Below are 23532 nucleotides of genomic sequence, written 5' to 3' on the forward strand. Positions count from 1 at the left end.
CAGGCAGACTCTGTGCTGAGCACGGAGCCCGATCCCAAGATTACGACCTGAGCCAAAATCAAGAGTCAGACGCTCCACCGAGTGGGCCACCCAGGCGCCTCGGTAATGTTATTTTAGATCACAGAAGCAGGATACAGGATTGGATGTGATAGATTTCATCTATGTAAAGACACAAATGTCCTTATGGCTACATATGTAGGTGGGCAGGAAAAACAGCAGAGAGAAAAGCAAGACTGTCACAACGGCTGTATTCTGGAAGGTGCTCTGCTTTTCACCCTCACCATTTTCCCCATCTTCCACATTTTATACGAGCATACAGTACTCTGCTAATGGCTGAAGAGACGGGGTTGACGAAGTATAAAACCGAACCACAAAAACAGCAAAGGAAAATTCATATTGTTCAATCTCCAGATGGGGAAGGGTCTCTATGTTTAACAGGAAAAAAAAAATCAGACAGGAAAAGAGCAATTTGTTTATTTTAAAAAGTGAAGCCAACAACCAAAATTTAAAGGCAAATTCACAGGACTGGAAATACAAACACCCAACAGTTTTACAAAGAGAACAATGATCAAGGTCACGGATAAGCAGAGAGTTACAAGGTCAAACAGGATACCACTTTCACCTATTTTATACATTTGTTTGCTTTATTTCTAGTTTTACCACCCTAAGCTGCAGGAGAGTGGGGAGAAGGGCCAAATAGAGAAGCTTTTAACAATTTGGCACCAAGAGACAAGCCCAAGGGAGTAATTTGAAATACATAAACACATTTCATTTGCAAAGTTGTTCATCACAGCATTATTTACAATACCGAAATTTTGGAAATAAGCTGAATTTTCAATGAAAGAAGGTTAGGTTAGTTATGAAAAAAGTTACACAAGAAAATACATCACCACCAGTATAAAGCATCTTTGCAGAAACTTTAGTAACCACATATAATATTTAGTGATAAAAAGAATATAAAACTGGAAGATAAAACACACAGGATGATCACAGCAATGTAAAAAAATTCATAGCCCAAAGAAGGCAAGATATTAAGTGATCATCTTGGGGCAAAGTACTGGTGCATTTTCTTGCCTTTTAGTACATTTCTGTTTTCCGGTTTTTCTACGATTAACACTTTAACTTTGTGCTCAGAAGGGGATACCTTTTTTCAAAGTGGTCACAAGACTCTTCAGCGATGTTCCTGGTCAGTTCACGCCACGCCATGCCACGCCACGGTCTAGAGTCACAGAGCGCAGCCTCTTGGAGATGGCAGGGGCGGGGGAGTGAGCGTGAAGAATGGTCATGAACAGAGGGGGAAGGGGAGAAGCTGGGGGTGGGGTGCAGGGAGGCAGGGATCGGCAAGGAAGAGTCAGGGACCAGTGTGCACACTGGTCGGCCGAGGAAAGGGGCTTTGTGGAGCCAGGGAAGACTCTGACTGCTCAGCGAAGGTCTGTGTGGACCCCGTAGTAGGCACTGGCGGTGTTCGCAGAGGGCGGGGTCTAAGAGGGAGTTCAGGAAGACACGTGGATTCTTCAGGAGCGAGGGAGGAAAGAGGTGGGGGGGTAAGCTAGGCGGGAAGGTGGTGAGAGGGCTGGTGATGGCAATGGCACTGGAGGGGGGAGCGCCGAGGGCCAGAGGGCATTCCCTGTGGTGCGCCTCAAACCAACAGCCTTTGCTTGCACACACAGGGTGGACAGCTAGCCCCCAGGAGGAACCTGCCCACGGCTGGGTAGACCCGGCTTCCATTCAGAGTGAGTATAGGGCAGCTCCGTTCCACTTTCTACCACAATGGAAAGGTTCTAGATCTGTGCTCTCCAGGATGGCGGCTGCTAACCATGTCAGGCTGATGAGCACTTGAAATATGACAAGCCTCACTGAGATTCTGCTTTGGAACCGTTTATTTCATTTGAATTCATTTAAATGGTCGCGTGTGCCCAGTGGCCACTGGAGAGCACGTACCCGGGGGCGGTGATTCTCAAAGTGTGGTCTCAGGAGAGCAGCGCGATCTGCAGGAAATGCACATTCTCAGGCCCCACCCCAGCCGCGAGGATGCAGCAACTCTGCGGGTGGGGGCCCTGCACGGCTCTGGCTCACGCTCCTGCTTGGGGGCCACTGAAACAGGGTCACACAAAATTTCTGCACTCGCTAGTTCTGGTTTCCTCTGAACTGTATGCAAGAACCACTGCTGGAATGAAACGGGCTTTATAACAAGAAGTGCCCAGGGGACCACGAGGAACACACGTCCAGCTCGGCGGGCCGAGAAAGGCTATGTGGAACCATAGAGACGTGCTCACTCCAGGCTGAGGCCAGAGAAGGAGCGTGGTCAGCTTTGATGCCTGAAAACCAGAAAGTGGTTGTTCATTCCAACATGTGTGGGAGACATGCAGAAGGGAAGAAAATGCGGCTCTACGTTGCGTTCAGGGTCAAAAACAGTGAACACCCATAACCTGTGAGACGATCGGGAAAGCAGGCCACCCAGCGGGCAACTCAGCCTTTGCTTCTAACGGGAGAGAGACTGAAGGGAGGCCGAGAGCAACCATCGCACCAGAATCAGCTCGGACACTGGGTCTTCGCACAGAAGAGAGGAGACAGAAGGACTTCCAGCAGAGACAGAGGGACACACAAAAGCCCCAGATGCGGCTCTGGTCACACGGGCAGACAAATTACTGCCAAAACGGCAGCCGCACCCCCAACGTAGCTGTCACTTCCCTCTTCTCTGACGCAGGTCAGTTTTCAACTTCAGCAAGAGCAGAACTGAACTGGGAGATTTGTGATAAAACTGTGCTTCAAGAAGTGAACCAGGACAAAGTGTACGCACTGCGGCCAACAGACGCACGTGAAAGAAAAGCCTGTGTTAAAACTTCTCATCTTACCCAGGAAGTAGGAGATAAAGCTCAACACGCTGAAAAGATGGCACGAGGAATTTCCAGACCAGATTGTAAAAATCTTAGTGGAAGTGATGAGACCGATAAAGAGGATGAAAAGGAGAAATAAAAGGCCCAGGGACCCCATCTACTAGTATAAGCCAAGACTTCCAGAAGAAAGATGAGCCTCGGGATCAGGAGAGATGAATAGGGCCCTTCACTCTTCAACTAGAAACTGCTGTTGCCAAGACACTAAGTCACTTAATCACTTAGGAGATCGTTGTGCTACCATATATGCCTCTGTTGTGGACTAATTAATTTTAAAAAAGCACTGTCTGAAATTACTGATTTGAAGTCTTCTTTTACAATAATATCTTGCCTTTTTTGTTACAATACACGTAAGTATTCTTTCACAAACATTTACCTTTAAACACTGAAGCACTTGTAAAGAGAATTACTAGAAATTACTCACTTTGATACGGGACAATGTAAGATGTTTATTTAGAATGTGGCTGACTCCTCTGATGAGTGCTGATGACTGATTAACTTCCACGTGTTACGAATATGAGTTGTGATTATCCCATCCTTTTTAAAGATGATGTAGGCTAAGCTTATTATAATTACCACCTGCCTTTCTGGTTACTTTCATATTTAGGGAATACAGAACTATGTTCTGGGGGATTAGAAATTACCTAATATATTAAGTGCAGTTTTCACAATTCTCAAAATAATTCAGAATTTAGTAAAATTAATGTTGTCTTTAATCAGCTATTCAAAGTAGACTATTTCCTGCCTCCTGGATAAATGTATACCTGCAACCAACCATTCCTCAAGAAGGAGAACACAACAGTTTTGAATTACTTGATTCATGGATACAGTTACACCTTTAAATGTTTTCCACCGTGAATAACAGGGCCTTTCAACAGGTGATCTTGGAGGGTAATGGTCATGTTACTTGCTAACAAATTACTATTTGGGCCAGAAGTTCCTGAACATTTCTAACTGAATTTCCCAAAGATCTCATGCCTCTAGTTGACTTAGCATCATTTATTTGATGCAGAAATTCTACATTAGTTGCTTCATGCATATTTTATCTTTGGATTTTGGAAAACTTGCAATCTTATTAACAAAAGTTGAAGATAAGACTTTAAGGCCTTAGCGCCTAGCATTATTATTTAACTTCACATTTTACAAACCTGAAACCTGAAATACTGATATAATACTTTGAACATATTTGGTTAAATATATTATTAAATTATAAACAAAAGAACCAGGGAATTTGTGTGAAACCTAATGTGACATATGGTTACTTTTTGAAATGCACTAGATTCCAGAGGTAATTACACCATTTCTTGAGTACAGTGTTGTGTCTGGTTATTATGGTCTCAATGGATAAAAGCAGGACAGATTTCGGTTGTTCCCTTTACACTTATCCACTCAATAAACGGGCTGTGATTGCCCCAAAAAGGAAAGAACAGTTCAGCCTAGCCCCAGCCCAATTACCAAGTGGATATTAATAAAGACTCAAATTAATAAAGAATCAAAAGGTTAGGCGATCACATATTCTTAGGTCAAGCTGGGGACGTATGCTTTGCGTGCCTACCCCTCGGGTTGCTCCTAATAGTATGGATGATCACCAAGTGACCAGCTCTAATGCCTCCTCTCCCCAGCTGCAAGGGAGCATGTGACAGCTGCCCTCCTCCCCGGCTGGCCGGGGTCATGGCAGCAGTGATTGGAGGAGGTCTCTGCCCCAGGAGCCATTATACATGTTGTGGTCCTGCAAAGGGTCAGAATCAACAAAATACAGTTCCCCTGCGTGGACGTCAGAGAAGTTAGCCAGAAACTCACGGGGATTGAAACCAACCCACACAGTGTACCGATAGTCTACTGTGCGTATGGAATAGCCCATGACCTTTATATCTTTTAAGCTCGGCTTGTCAGAATTCCACTGGGGAGAGTCTGCAGGCCGGGGGTACTGGCTATAGGCAACAGACTCACGGGGATTACCACGAAGGTACTGGTCCTCGTCCAGGTCCTGGAATCGGAAATACTTCACAAGGCTCTGGCCTTCGCGGCACTGCGCCACGCGAAATGAGGGGACAGGACAGCGGGGCGGCACGCGCAGTCCTGCAAGTCCCGCGAGCGTGGGGAAGAGAGACAGAAGTTCCACGAGGTCCACGACTTGCCGGCCTGAAACGGGAACCGATCCGGCTGAATGCACTACTGTACAGAAGCCTGCACAGCTCACAGACTAAGGAAGGGAGCGCATCTGGGCTCCACAGGTTCTTTTCTCCTTCTGCGTTTATTTTGGGCCCCGGAGTCCAGGAACGAGGCCAACTCGGCACCTCCCCCCACAGGAGTATGCAAAACGAAGGCGCCTGCAGCCAGTTGGCACTTGTAAAAACTACGTGTAATTTGGGAACCACCCGTGTAATCACTGACTCTGGCAAGGATCACCAACAGAAGCCCTAGCCTCTGGGTAAAACTCGGTTGGGGGGACAGGATATTCGGGGTCTCAGCGGTCCCACCCTGCAGGTACTCCCTTCTGGATGTCAGCATATCCCCTTGAGATCTTGGGAGGTTGCAGACAACAGCACATTCACCATCTTAACCATCCCGTAGCATCCTGTTCAGTAGCACCAAAAACATCCACGGTGCCATGCAGCCATCCCCACTGTCCGTGTCCAGAATGCTTCTCATCTTCTTCACCTGTGATCTGTCCTCATTGAACACTCCCTTCCCATCGCCTCCTTCCTGCCCTCAGCCCCTGGCAACCGCTATCCTACTTTTGGGGACTCGTTGCAGGATCTCTTGTAAGTGCAATCACATGGTCTTTGTCCCTGTAGGACTGCTTCCTTCTCTGAGCACAATGTCCTCAAGGTGCCCCCACGCTGTAGCGGATGTCAGAATGCCCTGCCTTTCTTAAGGCTGAGTAACACACCACTACACAGAGAGACCACATGTGGCTTCTCCATTCACCCAGCAACTGATGCTGGTTGCTTCCACCTTGTGGCTACTGAACGTTCATGTACAAGTTTTTGCTTGAATACCTATGTCTAATTCTACGGGATATCTACCTAGTAGTGGAATTGCGGAGTCACACCGTAACCCTACATGTAACTTTGTGGGGACCCACGAAGCCACTTTCCATAGTGGCTGCACCATTTTACCTCCCCACCAGCAACGGGAGGGTTCCCCTTTCTCCACACCATGCCAGTGCTGTAGATTTCTGTTGATTTTGCGAATGGGAATGAAACGACACCTCGCTGTGGTTGATCCATCTTTAAAGTCTTAATCCTACGCTTTATATCACCTTTAAAACCATGGGCTTTGAGCCAACACTCTGGCCTTCTTGCATCTTTAAGAGTTTGCTTTACACGGCCCAATTTTATTTCTGACACATCTGATAAGTAAAATAAAAAGGAAAAAAAAAGGTAAAGAAGCTTAAAAAAGATACTTTCTACAATGGCAAGACCTGGTTGACCTGACCACCTTCATCAGGTGATCAAATCTGGCGAAGGCCACGGTGAAGTGCCCTCACTGTGACACACTGGGAGCATGCGAGCTCACGTGTAGTGCACGTGTCTAAAATGTTTACCCTGAATCTAGTCATGAGGAAGCGATGAGACAAATCCTGACTGTGGGCTGCTGCCCAACACAGTTGCCTGGAATGCTTGTAAAAAGATGAGGTCGAGGAGAAATGGAGGCCCAGATCACGTCAGGCCTTGTCGGCCACTATAAGGGCTTTCACTCAGAGACAGGAGCATAGAAGGCTCCAGAGCAGGGCTCTGACACCACCTTACTCAAAGTGATCCTTAACAGGATCACTTTGGCTGCTGTGAGGAGGAAGAACTCCGGGGGACCAAGGGCACAAGTAGGAAGACTTCGGGAAGCTGTTGCAGGAATCCAGCAGGACACGGGGTGGTATGACCCGTGGTGGCAGCGTGAGGTGGCGAGAAGCAGTATAGCCAGACTGAATGGAGAGCGACAGGCTTGTTTGTTGTTTGTTGACTACGTTTCACCTATGGAGGATGGGAGACAGGCAGGGGCAGGGGCAGACAGGGAGACGGGCAGGGGCCGGGAGGACTCCATAGTGAGCACAGCCATTCCCTGAGAGGGGAAAGGGGATCGAAAAGAAAGGCTTACAGCCTGGGGCATGCCCAAGCTCAACTGGCGAGTGAAACAGGCTGTTGGAAGTCCCAGTCCAAAGCTCAGGGAAGAGACAGAGGCTAGAGATCAAACTGGGAAATAAACTAGGAACAGTACAGCTACAGGAATTTACGACTTGCTGAACATGTCCCCAGAAAACTTCCAAAAAACCATCTCAACCTGTCAGATTCCTCCAAGCAAGCAGAGGCCTATAATCATGCCTATGGTTCGAGCTTTTTATAGATGACTTGAAAGAAGACAGAGCATGAAGCACACAAAACTCAAATGTAGAGAAAATAAAACTGGGCCATGTAAAGCAAATCTGGAAAGATCCAGAAAGACCAGAATGATGGGCCAGAACCAAAAAAAGAAAAAATATCAACAAAAATTGACATAAAGGGCATGATTTAGAAGTTAAATGGATTTAGATGGATTAAATGCAGAAGCCCAAAAAGCGGGCAACCTAGTTTCACCGAGTTCATAGAAAAAGTACTCTAACCCATACACAACTTGTCTCTGTGCTAAGCAGATCACCTCAGGAGAGAACAAAGAACCCACACAGGTCACCCATGCAGCCGCAAGGGGTATCTCATTGCAGGGGCATTTCTGGAAATGCTTTCTCAAGCTGGCGCTTTGGGGAAGGCAGAGATCAGGATAACTGTGGGTCTACCACCACTACTGTGAAGGGACTGCAGGCCTGGGGGTTTCTGCCTGGAGAAGAAAGGCATCAGGGTCGCCTTCAAGGCTGGGATGGACCGGCACATGGAAGTCAAAGCAAACTCGCCCTTCACTGTGCTGCTCAGCCGTCGGCCAACCCCTTCCTCTGAGCTTCGGAGTACATGGTGGTCTCTGGCACGACAGTCCTCCTCATCCTGGGGATGCCACCTACTCCTTTGTCCCTCCCCCTCTTCCAGGCTCCTCTAGGCCCAGACCCATAGGTACTCAGGAGTGCCGACCCTGGACAGGAAGATGGACCGAGGAAGCCCCTGGCTGTGCATCAGGGAGTCTCCTATCAAGCAATAACACTTCAGCATGCTTTATACCTGGCTCCATCAACTCCACGATGGAATCAAAAGGGTCGATGTAAGGGAAAAGCTTCTCGCCTGCCTCCAGAAGCGGAGCTGTCCTCCCAGGAACATAGAACATCAAGGGCACGCGAGTGGCGACATCAAAATTGCTGTATTTGGCCCACTCTCCGTGTTCACCAAGAGCCCACCCTGGTTCATAAAAGCACAAAATAACAGAAAACAAATAATGACATCACTGCTCGTTCATTTTCGATGCCATTTCATTCCCTGTTGTAGAAACCAGAGGAAGCAAAGTTCATCACAGAGAAGGAATTCCTCTGTGATTACCACAAAAAAGGTGATTTCTCTAAATACTGCTTTATTTGAAGTTAGACATCTTTCTTGAATGAGGAAACCTCTAAAAGGGAAAAAAAAAACCATACTAAATTCCCAAAACAAAACTATCTTCTTTAAAAGCAACTGACGTTTGCGGCCAGCTCGGGCTCCCAGGGCCCAGCCCCTACCCCCAGCCCACACACAGGCCAGGCCTCCCCTCCCGAGAGGGGCTCCTCCTGACAGGGTGGGGGCCGGGGCAGGGCCACTGTCCTGTCCTGCCTTCTCTGGACACAAGTCCCACCGGGGCTGTTTTCCACCCAAGGGCGCGTGCCCCCAAACCGTGAGCAGTGATGCTACTGCACTCACTCCCATTTTATAAGGCAAGGATAACTTGTTCCATTTTAAAAAATAGACCACAGACCAAAAAAATAGAACTTGATTCCAGGCCCTTAACCTTCATGAAAAATACAACCCTCTTCACCCGGACTGAAAACTCTCCTTGCGAAAGACAGCTTGAATGCTCCCCCTGGAAACGTCTAATGTTCCATCCAAGTGCCCTTTTTGATATTAAAAAAAAAAATAAAAGAGATTGCACATTGAGTATTTCATGTTACAAAATAACCAAAGCCACATAAAGCCGCCATGTATGGACTGGAGAGGCTTCTGTGGTGAGGGGGCAGGGAGTCTCAGGAGGGCCGTTCAAGAAGGGCCATTCGGAATCAATGCAGCTGCCTCCGCACAAAGAGAGCTTCTGAGTGGCCTTGCCTCCTTCACAGGTGCAGCGGCCTCTGTCCGCACTGGAGGAGGAAACTGAGCACTGACAGGAGAGGCCAGAAGTGGATGGCGAACCATTAGGGAGACAGCGAAACATTATGACCCTTATGTACATAACAAAGTAATGTGGGTCTTGACAAGGCTTAAGGTAGGCCCGTGAGAAATCACACGGAGGACTGTCTATGAAATTAAGTGGAAACAGCAAATGAGGGGACCAAAGAGCTGATAAGCACAATCAATCCCGCCTTGTTCCGTGACTATATATTCCATACACACTCACGCGGACATGCACCACAGCCATGTGTATATCCACAACCAAAGGCTAAAAGACAGCCCCCAGGTCTGCCAGCACCAGCTCGCTCCGGGCAGGTGGGATAAGAGGGCAGGGTGCTCTCGCCCTACATTATATGCTCTAGGCCTTTTCCTTTTTACAGTGACGCTAGGTTGATATCATCCCATTGCACAGTTGACGATACTCAAGAACTGTTGTCCCCTAAGGATGATAACGGTAGTATGGTTATACTTTAAAAGAGCTGAATTTTTGAGAGATACTATTCAGAAACCTGAACAACCCGGGATTTGCTTCAAAAGAGCTTGGGGGTAGGGGAGGGGGGAGGATGAGACAAACAAGACCACTGGGAGTGGGTAACTGGGGAGCAGGATGATGCAGACTGGAGGTTGTTGTTTATTCTCTATTCTTGGACATGTTAAAAATTTTCAAATTAAGAAGAATCTTAAGGAGGGGTTTGAAGGGGCGGGGGGGGGGTGGGAGGCTGGGGTACCAGGTGGTGGGTATTATAGAGGGCACGGATTGCATGGAGCACTGGGTGTGGTGAAAAAATAATGAATACTGTTTTTCTGAAAATAAATAAATTGGGAAAAAAAAAAGAAGAATCTTAAGTAAATTGTTTCCATTTTTGGAAAAAGTGGGAAACTGCCTGAAAAGAGAGAAAGCCTCGCCAGCCCAGGCTCTTGACAGAGAGAACACTGGGACTAAGGGGTGGAGGAGTGAAGTCAGGTCTGAGGGCCTTGTTGGGCCATGCCAGGACTGCTCTGGATCCTCCTACGAAAAACTAAATGCCCTCCAAGCCTCTAAATTGGAAGCATGGCTTAAAAGGGCTCCCCACACAAATTGAGGGTTTGTGCTGAGTTCATCAAGGATAAAAAAGGTTGCTACGAGGTCCCCACCCAAGCATCCAACATGGTCCTTGGGCCTCTATGGAGAAAGGTCCCAGGCCATCAGAAAACAGAAAACAGAAAGCACCCCAAGACCCCAGACTTGGGGTACTGCTGATTCCTGAAAGAGAACACGCTTCTGTTTAAGGCAATCTAGAAAAGCACATTTCCCAGAGAAGTCCAGCTGCCCTGATCGACTCCCCAGGGCACAGGAAAATGCTTACCGTGATCAGAGACAAACGCGATGATGGTGCTATTGGCCAGCTGGAGATCATCCAAAGCACTCAGAAGGTGGCCAACCTGTGTATCCAAGTATGAAACGGAGGCAAAGTAGCTCTGACGGATTTTCCGCTGCACGTTAAAGGAGGAGGAGAGTGAGTGTGACTTGAACCGCAGTAGCACGCACAGAGCGATGTCACCTGAGTGCGCCTCCACTGACGCCCATGACTCTCCGCTGAAACGTAAAGCACATTTCCCCACCATCTGAGTCGCTGGGCCCCCATGCTCCTGGTGAAATCCGGGATCCATGGCAGATCCAAAAGGAGGATTCTTTTTTAAGCAAATCAGATTTCACTGTAGGGCACAGGTCACAGCAGACAGATGTGCCACTTACTGTCCCTTTGTGTCTCCTTCACCTGTTCTTATGGGTCCCAGGAGATGACCACGTAAACTGAAACTCATCCTCCGTCACTCAAAACTCTGCTGGGGGGGGGGGGCGCCAAAGACCCCAAGAAGCTGTACTCCTTCCTCAAGGACCAGAAACCGGGGGCTCAGAACAAGAGAAATGTTCTGGGATGTGGCCGAATCACCCCAATCTCTCCCTCTATCCCCACATGGCTTTCTTCCCACATGTGTCTCTCTCCTCTTCTTAGGGGGACACCCATCCTATGACTCCAGTATGACCTCATTGTAACTAATGAATCTGCAATGACCCTAGTTTCACACGAGGCTCCATTCTGAGGTGCAGACAGTCAGGACTTCCAGTTTCTGAGGAACACAACTGAGCCCATAACAACATCCATTTTCCTTTAACTACTTTTTAACCCAGCAGGACAGCAACTGCTTGTCCTCAAAGACGGTGGCGGTCATGTGAGGCTCATGTCTAATGACCTCCCAGCAGGCAGGAGAAGAGCAAGGGAGGGACCCAGGCTGGAGGCCAAGGGAGGCACTGAGGTGATTCAAGGCGAGATGATGCAACCTGGGCTGCACGTGAGTGAGAGTCTGACCACAGCCCAGAGCACCTGCCGTGGGCTTGAGACGCTGGGCACACGGGAGCAGCTCCACGGACGCTTGTTGCATGAACAAATCGAACCCAGACCCACTCGGGTGGTTATGAAAGACTTGCAGATGGAGCCAGAGGGCAACACAGACCTGGGAGGAAGGCGGGGACAACCAGCACAAGTGCGGGCGACGGGGCCGGGGCGGGGGGGGGCATGGGGAGAGCCGGCAGGGAAGGAGGTAAGGACTCCCAGGCCTACTTCAGGTTTCTGGCTCAGCTGGCAGCACCATTCAGTGGCTGGGGGAGCACAAGGAGAAGAGGAGCAGCAGCAGTGGTGGCAGAGCCCCAGGAGCCAATGAGGCAGAGGTCTCCATGGGCACTGGTGCGGCAATGACCCTCAGGGGCAAGTGGACAGACGTGTCTAAAATCAGGAGCAAGACTGGGACAGGAGGGGAGAAGGGGAAGAAAGCTTCCAGTGGAGGCCCTGGGGCTGACCCACTGGACAGAGCCTCCTAAGCAGCAGACACAGAAAGAGGGGTGTGGAGGGGGGTGGAGGGGGGTGGAGGGGGGTGGAGGGAGTCCAGCCGGAGGACACGTCCAGGAGGAGGGGCGCCGGCCAACACTGAGAAAGCAGCAGGGACTCTGGGAAGGTAGGACCCACAAGGATGAATTTTATTTGCCACGGGGGTCAGTGCTGACCTCGGTGAGAGCACCGAGTGGGCTGGAGAGGCAGGAGGCTGGGCAGAAGCGAATGAAGAACGGGCGGACGCTAAGGCCACATTTCACTCCTTCTGCCCTGAAGGGCAGGTGAGGGCACAGTGTCATCATCTGCTGAAAGATGGAGAAGAGGGGCGTAAAGGACAGGAGGTGAGCGGCTCAGAGTGCAGAATTCAGAGCAGCCGAACGGGCTGAAAGTCCTGAGCAGAAAGCCCTCGTGGATGGGCTGTCGGGGCTGGAGGCTGGGCCCGTGTGTGTCCACCTCAGCACCACACGGACTCAGCGCAGCAGCCTCGAGACTTGGGCTTGAGAGCGGAATGGTGGCCGGACCATCCTGTCATCGGGGCACAAGTGCAGCAGGGGGCTGGTGAGAAGAGTAAGCCACTTGCGCAGGAGTGAAGCCCGGAGGGGACCTAGACCCGGGGTAGGGAAGTCCCCAACCATGATCCCCAGGAGGCAGGTGGGGAACAAGCATGTGGAGTGAGGCAGCTGTGAGAAGAGACTGTGGTCAGGGTGGTGACTGCAACCCGGGGAGGAGCCAGCCTGGGAGGCCCGAGGTTGGGCCCTGAGGTCACTGGCTTCTGTGGAGCAGAGCCAGAGTGTGGGCAGAACCGAGAGGCTCAAGAGTGCGGGGAGATGCGGCCTGGGCAGAGACAGCCGTGAGCAGGGCCCAAGCTCCAGGTGCACGTGGGGTAGGGAGCGGGACACGAGCACACCGGGGAGGTCCCCTGGGCAGCGACAGCAGCAGTGGGCAGGGGCGTGGCAGGGAGGAAGGCATCTGACCTGGACGCTTTTGCACGTTCGCTGAGCTCCCTGCTGGAAATCTGTCATCACCTCATTTCTGTTTTACAGATAAGGAAACAGGCTCAGAGAGCTCAAGGGACCTTCCCGGGGGCTTTGCAGCTGGTGTGGGGGAGAACGGAAATTCGAACCCAGGCTGTTCTGAGCCGGTAAGACAAAGCACAAGGCCCTGGCATTCCATGTGTCCGGGAGGGAATTCAGACTCCCCAAGGCCGCATCTGCATGCTCTGGGGCAAGTTATCACGCCTCCCTGTTGTCTCCCCACCCGGACGACCTGGTGGTCACGAACCTCACTCAGCCTCCATGGGGACTGGAGGAGAGGGCACACAGAAAACATGGAGCACCCTTCCTGGGACACAGTCCATTTTAAAGGGACATTTGAAGCGACCGTCACTAACAAGGCCTCCGGGTGCAGCCTCGGAGATGCCACTCAGACAAGCCTGCTCTCAGAAACCCTGTAATGGGAAGTCAGGGATGGAGCCATGGGAGGAATCCGCTCCTTTGCCAAGTCTCACCACCGCCAGGCGAACCTAGGGAGGCCCACGGACATGAGGGGCGCACAGTCCCTAGCCCCCAAGCCCTCACTACTATCCAAACAGCTCTGAGTGGCAAGAGACCCTGGATGTTTCATCTGGTTTTGAACCGTACCCTATGGCAGTGCTCACGGGCTTCCGCGTGCCAGCAGAACTGCCGGGCTGCCCTTGCAAATGCCAGTCCTCAGGCCCCACTTCCAGCTCCCAGTCCCCTAAGTCTGCACTTCCGACAAGCTCTCATGGGGATTAGGATGCAGGGGGTCCAGAAAGCACCCTCTGAGACCACTGCCCTCTACCTTCCACTGCAGGCTACCTATGGAGTCTTCACACAGTGACCGAAGGGCAGGGCTGCATGTGGAATATTCCAGAAAGAGTGCTGGTCGGCGTGTTTTCCGCACTCCAGGGAGAGGGTGACTAATGAGTCCGCTGAGGAGTTGAACTCTGTGGCTACTCCAACTGCAACATCCAGATAGCACTGGCCACATCAGTGCCCCTGCCCCCTCTGTGTCAAAGCCCTACTCCCCGTACCACCCCTCGAACGGGATGGGTGCCTGCGTAGGCTTTCCCCCAGAGGGGCCGTGCAACCGAACATTCTGGGCTGCAGGGGAGCCGCCCACCACTCTACAGCTGAACAGTCACGTGGATTAAAGACCATCTCCCATGATTTAGTGACGGGGTGTCCCAGCCTCTCCTTCTCCCAGGGCTCACACCCAGCCAATCACCAAACCTCCAGATGCTCCCCTGCTTTGCAAGAGACATGGCCTGGGCGACGATATCCACCCAGCACTTCCCAAACCCTAAATTCCTCCAGACCACCCCCAGCCCCAGAGCCTCATGAGACACCTGGCACAGAGAAGAGTCTCAGTAAGACACCATGGGTGGGGCAGTGTCTACTGAGCAAAGTGGGGTCACCAATGATGCCATGCCATTAAGTACCCAGCAATTCCCCCAAATATGCCCTTGGTACCTGAAAGTCCACAGGAATTGGGCCATAGGGCACACTGAGGTTCAAGGCCTGGACGTCCTCCCGCTGCCTGATGTCCATCCAGGGGTTGTAGGCCACAGGAGGGAGGCCAGCAGGGACCTGGGGATCGGGAGCCAGGGTGATGTTCTCCAAGGGATACAGCTTCTGAAACTCCTTGGGGGGAATAGCGCACAAAGACACCAGGTTGTCATTCTTCCAGCAAAGGCACAAAGCTGGGACTCTCCCAGTCTCTCTATTGCCTTTTCTCCAAGCCGGGGATGCGTTTACATGGTGGCTCACTGACACTCCCCAGGTACTTCCCCCTACCTGAAGGTCAGGCCTAAGGTCACTTCACAAGACGCCAATGGTAATGAAATCATGCCACTTGTTTCCTATAAACCGAGCAGCAACACCTCTCTTTTTTCATACAAATCAATGTCCCCACTTCCTACCTCCCATTCAGCTGGAAAGGGGTAGATGGGGTGTTTTCGATTCCCAAAACCCCCTCAGGTTTGGCAACTCCCCGAGAGCGCTCACAGAACTTGACACAGTCCTACCTGCAGCTACCACACACAATCAGCAAAGGGCAAAGCCACATGGGCAAAATCCAGGGGAAACCAGACACAAGCTTCCAGAATCCTCTGCCGGTGAAGTCACACAGGATGTGCTTAATTCTCCCAGGGATGAGTGGTGTGACAACGTGCGTGAGAGGCTGTTGCCATGGAAGCTCATTAGAGCCTCAGCACACGGGCTATTTACCGGGGCTGCCCGCCCAGGCCCCCTCTGCCGGCACAGATCAACGCCACAGACTCCATGCAGAAGAGCAGGGCCATTCATGAACAGTGCAGGCACAGAGAGCCACTCCTTGCTTGGGGAGTGGTGCGAACTCTCCCAGGATCCACGTTCCCAGAGGCCAGCCAAAGGCCAACCTTGCAAGCAGGCCTTGCTATGGAGAAGAGCTAGGCCCGCTAGGGGAGTTCCTGTCTGCATGAGAGGCAGAAATGAGTCTCCCTCCATCAAAGGGGAACAGATCCAGCTAGGAAGGCCAGATTGGCCCTGGGCCAATCTATCAAAGCATCAAAGAGCACGCCTTCGGCTCCCTACTCCCATCACGAATGAAGGGCATCCTTTAAAAATTCAAAAGAGTGGGCTGCTCAGGCCCAGGGAAGACACAACAGGGAGAAACTGAAAAAGATTTTTAAAAAGAAGGGACCATACATTCTAAATGATGGACAGGAGAGCACAGCATTCAGGGTTGCACCGAGCAATGCAGTGCCCTGTGTGGGAAGGGTCTGAGATGCCCCTCCTTGGAACTGTGCCCCAAGGACTGTCCCTTAACTGCAGCCATTGGCAGCCAACTCTGGCTGACTTCTCTACGTTGATATTCCCATCCAAACCAATATGTGCTCCTGAGTTCAAGGAAAAGAATAAAACCTTTCATTGGGGAGGGAGGAAGCCAAGCATTTCCAACAGGATTCTTACGTGCCTTAAGTCTACTTTTTAGCCTCCACCTCTGATCCCATCTTCATGCCACTAAGTACAGTGGTGCCATCAGGCAGCCCCGGTGACCAGAGATGGCAGGACATGCCCCCACTAAACCAAACCCTCCTGTAACAAATGACAGAGCTGTCACAGAGGTGTGGGGTCAGCCCTCGGGCAGCTCTTCACCTTGGGGTATCTGAAGGGGATGTGCGGCTTATGATACCCAACAGCCAGGAAGAAAGGGTGGGCGGATGTTTTCATCTTTTCCAACAAGCGTATCGCTTGCTCGGTGCTCTGCTTGTCAGGCAAGGTGCCCTCTGGCACATCCGCCACGTCCACGGGGCAAAGCAGGTTGGCATGGAGTTCTCCATCTGGCCCCCTGCATGTCTTTCAAGACAAAACAGTGCAAGTCAGCTCTTTAAATGCAAAGAAGAGAAGTCACGAAGGGGCATACACAATGGATTTCGCATTCACAGCAGCAGCCCTCGAAGCCCACCTCACGCGTGCTGGCCAGGCATGCACGATGGAGAGCTAAGACAGAGAAGCATCTCCTCTTTCCTAGGCAGAGGCCAGAAACCCACCAGCACTTAGCTTCTTGCTGTTAATCTTCTGTCTCCAGGTCACAATTAATTAAAGGAAACCCATGGAAACTAATGATCAAAACAAATCTGTCTCTGGCTCAATAATTTTAAATAAAGCCAATTTAAAAATGGGCAAAGGACTTGAACAGATCTCTCTCCAGACAAGATAGATAAATGGCCAACAAGCACATGTGAAGATGCTTTGTGTCATTATTCATCACAGATATAACAATCAAAACCACAATGAGATACTGTCCCACACATGCCACGATGGCTAGAATTTTTAGAACTGGACAATGACAGTGTTGGTGAGGATGGCAAGAGCCTGGACCCCTCCCTCACACAGGGCCATCGGGGGTGTGAAATGGGGCGCTGTGGAAAACACTCTGATGGTTCCTCAAGCAGTTAAGCAGGGCATCATTATGTAACCCAGCAATTCCACACCTGAGGGGACAGCAAGAAAAATGAAAACCTAAACCTACACAAATACTTGACCTAGCAATTCTACCCAAGAGAACAGAAAACCTAGGCCACATAAAAACACGTCCACGAATGTTTACAGCAGTACCGTCAATAGTAGCCACAGAGTGGAAATAACCCAAGTGTCCGACAACTCATGAATGGATAAAAAAAAAAATGCATTCTACCCATACAACGGAATACCATTTCACTATAAAAAGTAACAGGGCTTTGCAACACCTGGCTGGCTTGGTCGGCAGAACATGCAACTCTGGATCCTAAGGCTGTGGGTTAGAGCCACACGCTGGATGTAGAGACTACTTAATAAAATCTATAAAAAGAAAGCAATGGACTATGGACTCTGAAAAACAATCTGAGGGTTTTGAAGGGGCGGAGGGTGGGAGGTTGGGGTACCAGGTGGTGGGTATTAGAGAGGGCACGGATTGCATGGAGCACTGGGTGTGGTGCAAAAAACAACGAATAATGTTATGCTGAAAAGAAATTAAAAAAAAAAAAAGAAAGGTATTTAAAAAAAAAAAAGAAAGCAATGAAGTTCTGGGGCTCCTGAGTAGCTCAGTCAGTTAAGCGCCTGCCTTTGGCTCAGGTCATGAACCTGGGGTCCTGGCATCGAGCCCCACATCAGGGAGCCTGCTTCTCCCTCTCCCTCTACCTCCTGCTTGTACTCTCTCTCTATCAGATAAATAAGTCTTTTTTAGAAAAAAAGATCCCAACATCTGTCTCTGCCAAGTCATGATCACAGACAAAAACTACAAACTTCACTATACAACCAGCTTGAAAGAAGTGGCGTATATGCAGCAGTTAACCTGAATCCTGCCAGACAGGAACCAACAGTTCCCCTACAGAACAGTACCCTTTTCACATCCTTACCTTGGTGTTTTCATACTTTTCAGAGGAGGGATGATAAGGTGGAACAGACCAACTAAATGGAGAATCATCACTGTAATTGGAAGATATTCCTGACAGGGGAGAAAAGAAAGTCATTAAATAAAACTGAAGCATCCTTCAATGCCTTCCCTGCCCCAAATTTAAACTCTGTGAGCAACTACAGAAGTATCACCCCTTTCTTTGGGACTTATTTCCTCATCTATAAAATCAAGAGCTCAGGCAGCTGATGAGAAGTCCCCACGAAAGCCAACTCTCTAGGTTTCTAGTTGAGTACTGAGCATGTGACCTCCTGGTCCCTTGAGCCGTGGCGATTCATGCAAAGCTGTACGGAAGAAACCCAGAAGGGCAGGCTCAGCCAGCGGGCTCCAACGCTGCGGCCCCACAGAGCCCTCACAGGATGGAGCCTCTCCCCCAGAACAGACGCAGCACCACCGCAGGCCAGGTGCAGAAGGGGAGGCTCAGAGAAGGCCAGTGCCTTGATTGACACCAACCACAGAACGGTGAGTGAGCTGGGACTCCAGGTTCAGTGCTCATTCATGAAGCAGAAACCCACTGCCAAGCTCAGCAGTCTGTCATCTATTCGGGAGGAGAAAAGAACGGTGACCTACAGAAGGATGGCCAGCTGTCTAGAGAACAGAAGTGCTGTGTGAGTGCGGAAGCCACAGAGGTGGTGGGCCAAGGTAGCATGGACCGTGAGGGCCATGAAGATGCAGTGAGGCTTGTGTGGGAGCAGAAGGGAAGGGTCGCCTCATGGGGTGAGACAGGAGGAGCAGGGAGGGCAGTGTCAGTAGAACCGCAAGGGAAAGAGCGTCACCAGCACAGTGACCGCTGGGGCTCCACCAGGGAGCACCAAGCAAAGCGAGACCGGAGGGAAGGGGGCAGTGGGTGGTGGGCTTATCAACACAGCAAGTATAGTGGAAAGAGCAAAGGAGGCCAACAGACCCAGGTTCAAATCTCAGCACTGCCCCTTATTACCCACGCAACCTTGAGCAAGCTACTTGACTTCTGCAAGCCTCGAGTTCCTCCTCGGGAAATGAGGATGATGATAAAAATGATAAAAACCCACCCCGCCTGCTGCTGAGGAGGGGACTGAGCAAGCGGCCAGCACCGGAACTGGCAGGGAATTGGCAGTGGATGGACGGTGGCTGCCGTTTTCCTTGAACGGGTCCCTGCCTCACAGACAAGGTCATGAGAACAGAGACCTCCCAGACAAAAAACACGTTTCCACAAGGACCACAGGCAACGCTCTCGTTCTCTGGCCAAGACACATGGCTGCAGCCTGACTTCACAACCTAAGAATCAACGCCACTCGGGCCTTCCTTAGCCTCCCTTCCTGAAACATGGCCTTCCCTCGGCCCTACTTCCTCTTCTCCCCGAACTTGTCTCTCCCCTCCTGCTGCGCTCAGGCAAGGGCTGTCCAGGATGTAAGCGCCAACTGCGGCAAGTTCGGACAGTGGGCTTTTGGTGACATGACAGGATTCCTGACCGATTCTCTTTCTAAAGCCTGGCCTGACTTAGCCCAGCCAAGTGTTATCCTCAACCGGGAGCGGCCAGCTGGGTTCCGGAAGGCTGCTGAGCCTGCCTGTGTCACCAGTGAGCAAAAGGAAAGCTATTAAAAATGTTCAAGTCATCGCCCTTAGCAATAAGCACGACCATCGTATGACGTGGGCTTTCAACCCACTCTCACACCCTTGAACCACCGGAACTGGGACGCTACCCTGGGAGGTAATCCAAGCAGCTATGACTCATTTGCCAGAGAACTAATCTGAAGCGGAGAGGAAGAACGATCTGCTCAAGGTCAAGTGCACAACTACGACGTGGCAGAGCTGGGACTGGAACCCGGGAGCCTGGATCCCTGGGGCCACTGCCCACCAGTTCCCTCTGCAGAGGCATTCATTCCAGCAGTACGTGTGACAATGGAGACCTGAAATCAACATGACACTCAAGTACAGTGGCTTATATGTGAGATGACTGTGCTGTTGTTAAAAATGATATGCCAAGGGGCACCTGGGTGGCTCAGTGGGTTAAACCTCTGCCTTCAGCTCAGGTCATGATCTTAGGGTCCTGGGATTGAGTCCCCAATCAGGCTCTCTGCTCAGTGGAGAGCCTGCTTCCTCCTCCTCCTCCTCCCTCTCTCTCTCTCTCTCTCTCTCTCTCTGCCTGCCTCTCTGCCTCCTTGTGATCTCTCTCTCTGTCAAATAAATAAATTAGTTTTAAAAAATAAAATAAAATAAAAAATGATTGTATGAAGGGCAGCCAAAGGGGAAAAAGTTTGTTTAAAACATTCACAACATAGGGGCGCCTGGGTGGCTCAGTGGGTTAAGGCTCTGCCTTCGGCTCAGGTCATGATCTCAGGGTCCTGGGATGGAACCCCGCATCGGGCTCTCTGCTCATAGGGGAGCCTACTTCCCCCTCTCTTCTCTGCCTGCCCTCTCTGCCTACTTGTGAGCTCCCTCTCTCTGTCAAATAAATAAAGTCTTTAAAAAAAAACATTCGCAGCATAAAACTGTATATAAAGGAAAATCTCAAATCGGAAAAAGAATATGCCTGGAATAAGGGAACATCAAACTTCAACCCCCTTCGGTGTGGTGCAATTACAAGCAATTCATATCCTTCAGTTTATACTTTCCTCCCCCGCCTTTTTGTCAAATAATCATGCATTACTTCAAATAAGTATTTTAAAAAGTTTTAAAGTCTTTTTTAAAGTTTAAAAAACTTGTCTTTAAAGTGTTTCAGCATTCTCATTTTGGCATTAAAGAGCCAGTTTATCAGGCCATGCTGCAAGTCAGCCTGGTGGCCCCCCAGCACCATTCAGGCCTTGGGCATCAGCTTGCACCGCTCTTGCTAATCTGACTCACAGCTGATGGGCAGCCCCGCCCAAGTGCTGCCTCTTCACTGGCAAATCCTCAAAACCACCCTGGTCTCCCTTTACTGACGGGGCTCCTGGGGCACAGAGAGTCAGTCAGGTGCAGAGCTAGACTCGCACCCAACACTGCTGCCTCCCCAGCCAACATCCTTCCTTCTGCCTGAGAAGCCGAAGGAACCCAACGGCACTGTGACCAGTGGCCTACTACACTTCTTCACTTTTGGTAAGAACATGAAGCTAAAGTGAGAAGTACGATGTTGTACCAAGACACCAGTGACTAAGGAGGTGTCCCCTCAGCCCCAGCAGGCCTCTGCAAAGCCAGCTCTACCTCCAGAGGGGGATTCCAGCCCATGGGCACAAAACAAAACACAGAGGAATCCAGATTTTGGACACCAAACAGTACCAGGATGAAAGACTTTTCCAACCGACATGGTCACGTAGCCATTCTCCTTGAAGTGCTGGGGGATGGTAGAGAAGTTTCCAGCATGTACCCTCCAGTAAGAATTGAAGTCATACAGGCGGGTGGTGTCTGGTCTCCTCCCAGTGAGGAAGGACACACGGCTTGGGGCGCACACTGCTTGCTGTCAGCGAGAAGAAGCAGAGGGAAATATCCTCAGAGGCAAACACAGTCTGGATGCTAAAAGGTAACCAGGCAACCTGAAGAGTCCTTAGCAAAACAGCCTGGCAGCTGAGTCATGCAGATCAAAGCCAGCCAGTGGGATAAGGGCCTCGCTCACACACCAGGAGTAAGTATCCCCACAAAGAGGCAGGAAAGGACCCAGCGCCCCCCCCCCACCAAGCAGATGTTTGGGTCCTATGTGATGGCGTCTCACAGGTGCACAGAGGCAAGGAGCTTAAAGGCAGCCCCATGAGTGTCACCAGGGCAAGGAGCATGGTGCTTGCCCAAGGTCGGTTAGCAGACCTGAGAGCAGCATTCGGCAACACCCTCTTCATCCTCAGCACCAGGCAAATCCCTCTGTGGAAGAAAGCTGGGCAGGGCCCTCCTTAGGCATCTTTGGGTCAAGGGACAACCTCTGCCCAAGCTTGGAGGCATAAGCTTCCTTGCCAGTACACAACCAGGTTTTCTCTACTGCCATTTTCCAGACTATGCTTCCCTCTAATAAGGATTTGCCAGGCACCATCAGGGCCATCTAACCACATGCTGAAAGGACTTCATCCCCCAGCCCACTGCACAAAGAATGCATCCACACCTATAGGTCCCCAGACATACCTGGGCGAAGGCATTCTGGAAGAGGAGGCTGTGGGATGCCAGTTGATCGATGTTTGGGGACCTTACCAGCTTGTCCCCGTAACAGCCCAGGGAAGGACGCAGGTCATCCACGATGATCAGAAGGACATTCAGAGGAGCTGTATGGAAGGGAGGGACCTCAGTGAGATCGCCTGCACTGACAATGAACCCCCACCCATGGTTGCTGCTCCAGTACTGAGTGGCCCTAGGCTGGCCCCTACACCCTGGACAGCCCAGCCAACCAAGCTGGGGGGGGGGGGGCTAGGGCAGGGAGGCTGGGAGTGGGTGCACAGAAGAAACCCCAATTCTGGGTGGCAGAATTGGGCTCTGAGCATGGCCTCAAGCCTGGATGAGGGAGAGAGAGAGAGAGGGAAGGACAGAGGGGAGGAAAGAAGAATTCAGGGAAGGAAAGAAGGATGGATGGGGGTGGGGGGAAGAAAGAATCGTGGGTGGGAGGAAAGGAAGGATGAATGTTAGAAGGAACAGTGGATGGGACAGAGACGGGAAGATAAGGATGGATGCAGCCAGAGAAGGAGGTAGGGAGCCCGCAATCTGAGCGAGGGCCAGGACTGCACCTGTGGTCGAGTTGCTGGACGCCGCAGACTCAAGGGAGGTGCAGACTGAGGCCAAGACCAAGCCAAGCCAAAGCAGGCACCAGCCGGCTGGCGGCATCTCTGCCCCGACGCGGCCACTCTGGGGCGACGGTGACAGGTTGCGGCGGACGGGCCGGCCGCGGGCCCCGCGTCGCCAACGCCCTCTGCACCAAGCGGCCGCGGCCGGCCCACAGGCCGGGGCAGAGGCCCGGAAGCTAGTGCGCCTGCGTGCCTCGTCCCCGCCCCGCCCCTAAGAGGGGCGGGGCCTGGCTGCTCTCGAGGCCCCTGCGCGTGATCCCAGCCTCAGAGGGCGGGGCCGGGGTTGTAGCGCTGGTCCTGCCGAGCCGGCGCCGCAGGCTGAACCGCCGGGCTGCGGGAAACTACCTTGCTGGGGAGCTCCCTGGAGAATCATTCCGGGTGTTTCTAAAGATTTGCGATGCAACCACTGTCCTTAACCAGCAGTTTTCTGCCTCATTGCCTTTGTTCCTGTTTTGCCTTCCACCTAGAAGCCCTTCCCTTCACCGTAAAAGTCACACTCACTCGCAGACCAGCCCAAATGCTGCAGTTCTCCAATGCAACCCTTCCTCCATCTAAAAGGACCCCCTTTTAAAAAAAAAGATTTTACTCCTTTATTTGACAGAGACAGAGAGCGAGAGAGGGAACACAAGCAGGGGGAATGGGAGAGGGAGAAACAGGCTCCCCTCTGAGCAGGGAGCCTAATGCGGGGATCGATCCCATGGGGCTCCATCCCATGACCCGGGGACCATGACCTGACCCAAGGGCAGACATTTAAGGACTGAGTCACCCAGGCACCCCTAAAAGGATCCCCCTTTTTACGCATTTGTTCAACAAGTACTTATTAAGTACCGCAGAT

General features: G+C 51.2%; 1 protein-coding gene across 1 annotated transcript; it reads right to left on the reverse strand.

Moving 5' to 3' along the window:
* Positions 1-459: 459 nt before the first annotated feature.
* IDS (iduronate 2-sulfatase) lies at positions 460-22836 on the reverse strand. The gene is made up of 9 exons (XM_044236039.1): positions 22641-22836; positions 22048-22184; positions 21220-21397; positions 17933-18021; positions 16191-16391; positions 14526-14696; positions 10513-10639; positions 8039-8212; positions 460-5036 (listed from the first exon to the last, which is right to left on the reverse strand). Exons 1-9 carry the CDS (start codon positions 22735-22737, stop codon positions 4564-4566), a joined length of 1647 nt encoding a protein of 548 aa, XP_044091974.1. The 5' UTR covers positions 22738-22836; the 3' UTR covers positions 460-4563.
* Positions 22837-23532: the final 696 nt, after the last annotated feature.

The sequence above is a fragment of the Neovison vison genome, chromosome X (assembly GCF_020171115.1).
Source record: "Neovison vison isolate M4711 chromosome X, ASM_NN_V1, whole genome shotgun sequence".
NCBI lineage: Eukaryota > Metazoa > Chordata > Mammalia > Carnivora > Mustelidae > Neogale > Neogale vison.

Bases quoted from the DNA above. Each gene is read 5' to 3' on its own strand.
- IDS (XM_044236039.1), bottom strand. From the start codon at position 22,737: ATGCCGCCAGCCGGCTGGTGCCTGCTTTGGCTTGGCTTGGTCTTGGCC. The intron at 22,185-22,640 runs GTGCAGTCCTGG...CCTTCCATACAG, and splicing joins GTCCAGCAACTCGACCACAG to CTCCTCTGAATGTCCTTCTG. The intron at 5,037-8,038 runs GTATAAAGCATG...TTCCCGTTTCAG, and splicing joins CGTGGAGTTGATGGAGCCAG to GCCGGCAAGTCGTGGACCTC.